This window comes from Mandrillus leucophaeus, unplaced genomic scaffold (assembly GCF_000951045.1).
Source record: "Mandrillus leucophaeus isolate KB7577 unplaced genomic scaffold, Mleu.le_1.0 Scaffold400, whole genome shotgun sequence".
In the NCBI taxonomy this organism is placed as follows: Eukaryota; Metazoa; Chordata; class Mammalia; order Primates; family Cercopithecidae; genus Mandrillus; species Mandrillus leucophaeus.
This window is the reverse complement of record NW_012104255.1, coordinates 8,662-12,071: the sequence shown is the minus strand read 5'-3', so window position 1 is coordinate 12,071 and position 3,410 is coordinate 8,662. Positions and strand designations below refer to the sequence as shown.

At 41.8% G+C, this 3,410-nt stretch overlaps 1 protein-coding gene across 1 annotated transcript in view; it reads left to right on the top strand.

Annotated features, from left to right (window-relative positions):
- The window catches only part of PAGE2B (P antigen family, member 2B), a 4,777-nt gene extending 1,367 nt beyond the window's left edge, over nucleotides 1-3,410 (top strand). The window contains exons 4-9 of the mRNA XM_011992001.1: nucleotides 683-1,151; nucleotides 1,237-1,421; nucleotides 1,847-1,934; nucleotides 2,271-2,379; nucleotides 3,122-3,247; nucleotides 3,361-3,410. Of these exons, the coding sequence (XP_011847391.1) occupies nucleotides 683-1,151; nucleotides 1,237-1,421; nucleotides 1,847-1,934; nucleotides 2,271-2,379; nucleotides 3,122-3,247; nucleotides 3,361-3,410 (1,027 nt within the window). The remainder of the gene's footprint in view (nucleotides 1-682; nucleotides 1,152-1,236; nucleotides 1,422-1,846; nucleotides 1,935-2,270; nucleotides 2,380-3,121; nucleotides 3,248-3,360) is intronic.

The window sequence follows — 3,410 nt, the reverse complement described above, 5'->3', positions numbered from 1 at the left end:
AAATAGATGGCTATTGTCCCAGAGTTAACATGTAATATAAAAATAGTAACTAGTATCTCAACAGGAATATTTTAGCACCTGATCAAATGATTCTGCAGTTCATCTGAAAGACCAACGTGTCAGAATTGATAGAAAAGGAGAAATCAGTGAGGGAGGGCAAGCATTACTTCACATTTCAACTAGCATTAAGCTACAGCAATTAAAATACTGCAGTAGTGGTACAAGTATAAACAACTCAATGGAAGAAAATTAAAAGAAGGGAGTTACATACAAAATTGAGTGGGGATGTAGGTGATGATAAAAGAGCCATTTCAAAACAGTGGGTGAAACAGGGATTCAACAACTCAGGTTGAGTTCCCACCACTTTAATGTTGTCCAGCTGGATCAATGATTTTGAACGTACAATAATGCAACCAAGAACTATGAATGTCTTATCGTATTGGAGTGGGTAAGACCACTGCAAGCATGACAGCAAACTCGTGAAGGAGGCAAGAAAATGATTTCTGGAAGCGTATATAAAACGGGGATTAAAATATTTAAGATTTATTTCTGTGATGGTGAATTTTTCTGAAACACATTATTAGAGTAAGCTGGGGCTCATATTCTCCAAAGCCACTGGAAGGGAAAGAAAGATTGGGGGGGGGAAAAAGAAAAGTGCTTTGCAATTCATTTTCAATGTTAGGAGCACTGCTGGTTTAGGTTCTCCACAGAGGCAGGAAAACTTCAGTCTGGAGGCGAATGCCCTCCTCAGTGCGCATGTTGCACAGACCTGTTGCTGCGCATGTCTGTTGCTAGGCGTGTCTGTTGTTGCGTATGCGCCTTGCTGCCCACCTTCTGTCCACGCAGAGCTCTGCAGGCAGAGGTTGTGTCTTCATTCTTTCCGCCATCTTGATTCTTTCTCACTGATTGAGACGCAGCCGGTAGGTCCGCAGAGCGGTCTTCCTGAGAATTTAGTTGTGAGTGAATGTGTGGAGGAGCCAGCGTTAGGACAGGTCCTGCAGCACAGTCCGTGGCTTCTGAGGGAAAAGGGCCTTGCAGTCATCGTCCAGCTCCTCCTAGGTCGCCATGCCACCATGGGACTTGTCTTTGTGGCTCGGCTGGAACGAGGGAGGAACGTGGGCCACAGAGGGGAGGGATCACGTGAAGATGGGGCGAGTGCTGCGGGTGCTGTTAGAGGTGTCTGAGTCCCGGAAACTCCTGGAACCCTCTGAGACAGGACAGTTTCTGGACTCCTAGGTAGGGGCGCGGAAAGGGACAGCGTGTTCGGTAAGGAAGGAGCCTGGGAACTGGGAACGCTGTGGGCTGGTGACTGCGGCCCTGAGGTCTGTAGAGTGCCTGGCAGAGGTGTCCCGTGAGGAGCATAACGTTTACTCTGTTTCACAGTTTCTCACCTCCGCTGTGAACGTCATGGGAAGGAATGGGTGAGGCTGTGCTTTCCAGCAAGACTTGATTTTGGGAAGGGTGTGGGGGTGAAATGGGCCTAGCAAATCAGAATGGGACGAAAGCAGTAGTCATTTCAGTTTCAATTCTCTGCCCATTTTTTCCTAAACGTCTTCATGATGGAGAGTCTGATTGTGAAACCAAAACTCAGGAATGTCTTCTGTCTTTTGCTGTGGTGTTAAGGTGATTTCTGTGCCTCTTCAACTGTGATACAAACAAATCTGTCCTTAGTTTGATTGGAAAGCATGAGTACTTATCATTGCTCTGTGAATTAGTTTGAAAATATTTTCAAAATTAAGATAAATTCAAAATTTTAAAAGTATAAATCACCATTTTGCCATGGAATGTTCATATATATAGCTACGTTCTTACACACTTGTTCCAAATAACAATATTCTGTTTTCAGTGGGAAATATGAGCATGTAAGAACAAGATCCCAATCCTCAGAAAGAGGAAATGACCAAGAGTCTTCCCAACCGGTTGAATCTGTGATTGTGAGTCCTTTAACATTTGATGTTTTCTATTAACACAATTTATTTTACAAAATATATTTGAGCTAGTGTACATGCACTGTTCCAGGGGTTCCATGCTGATAAAAAAATGATGATTGCATCTCATGAAGGAAACTTTGTTTCAGAAATATTATATTCTGGTGTTACCTGTATGGATATGGATATTTCTCCCTATATATACATATATATAGATATATGTATATATACACATATATACGTCTGTTGGAAGAATATCTTTAGATTTATGATTCGATGCACATATGCATTTGTGTATTTATATTATTGAGTTTTTATTCGCACACACACTTACACCCTTAGGTCCAGCAGCCCGCTGAGGAAAAACGTCAAGAAGAGGAAGCACCAACTGAAAATCAGGGTATTGCACCTAGTGGGGAGATCGAAAATGAAGGAGCACCTGCTGTTCAAGGTGAAGGGAGAGTGGAGAATAATGCTTGTGGGTGGTGGAGGTATATTTATGCATTATATTTTATGACATACCAGTAACAGGAGGCCAGAAAACATTAGGAAGGAATCTTAAACGTTTCCTGCTGCTGCTGTGGGGAGGGGTGGGACAAGGACACATAAAAAGCCACAAAACTTTCCTACCATTTTGACAGAGGCTTTTTATTGATTGGGTACTTGCATGGTTGTCATAAGCCTGTGAGTGTTTTCCAGAGCTCCTGTATGGTTTGTTCAGCCATTTTCTGTTTTTTGGTTTGTTTGTATTTTATGTTTCTGTGGAAGAACGGCTCCTTGTAGCTTCCTAGTCTGAAATCTGCGGACATCTCATGTACTTTTTAAGAAACTTTTTAATACACATTTATTAATGCTTCCTCATGCTATGTTACTAAGTGCTGGAAACGTCAGTGCCAAACTGTAGCCTAAAGCTCATAGTCTAGTCAGACGGACTCAAACAAATCACTGATTTAATGTGATAAGAATAAGAACAAATGAGTACAAAAGGGGCAAGTAAGTTGTCTAGGGCCAGCCTTGGGAAAGGAGAGGGTGATGTTTGAACATCTCTGCTTTCCTGTTTTCCTGGCAACAGACTCCTGAAATAATTAGCCTACAGGTTTTTATTTCATAATGATGAGGGAATAAACATTATCATTTCCTCGTTCATAGTTCATGTTTTAATTTGTAAACTGATGACCTTTTTATCTTTTAAGGGCCTGATGTGGAAGCTTTTCAACAGGCACTGGCTCTGCTTAAGATAGAGGATGAGCCTGGAGATGGTCCTGATGTCAGGGAGGGGACTCTGCCCACTTTTGATCCCACTAAAGTGCTGGAAGCAGGTATGTTGTTCAATTAAGATGCTAACTATAGGGTGTCTATTTTCACAATATTATATTTTTGTGACACAGAGGTAAAATTAGTGCTACTTTAATATCTTACTTCACGTCTAAAGATTCTTTGAAGGTAGTTCACACCCCAAATGGCTGCCTTACACACTATTAG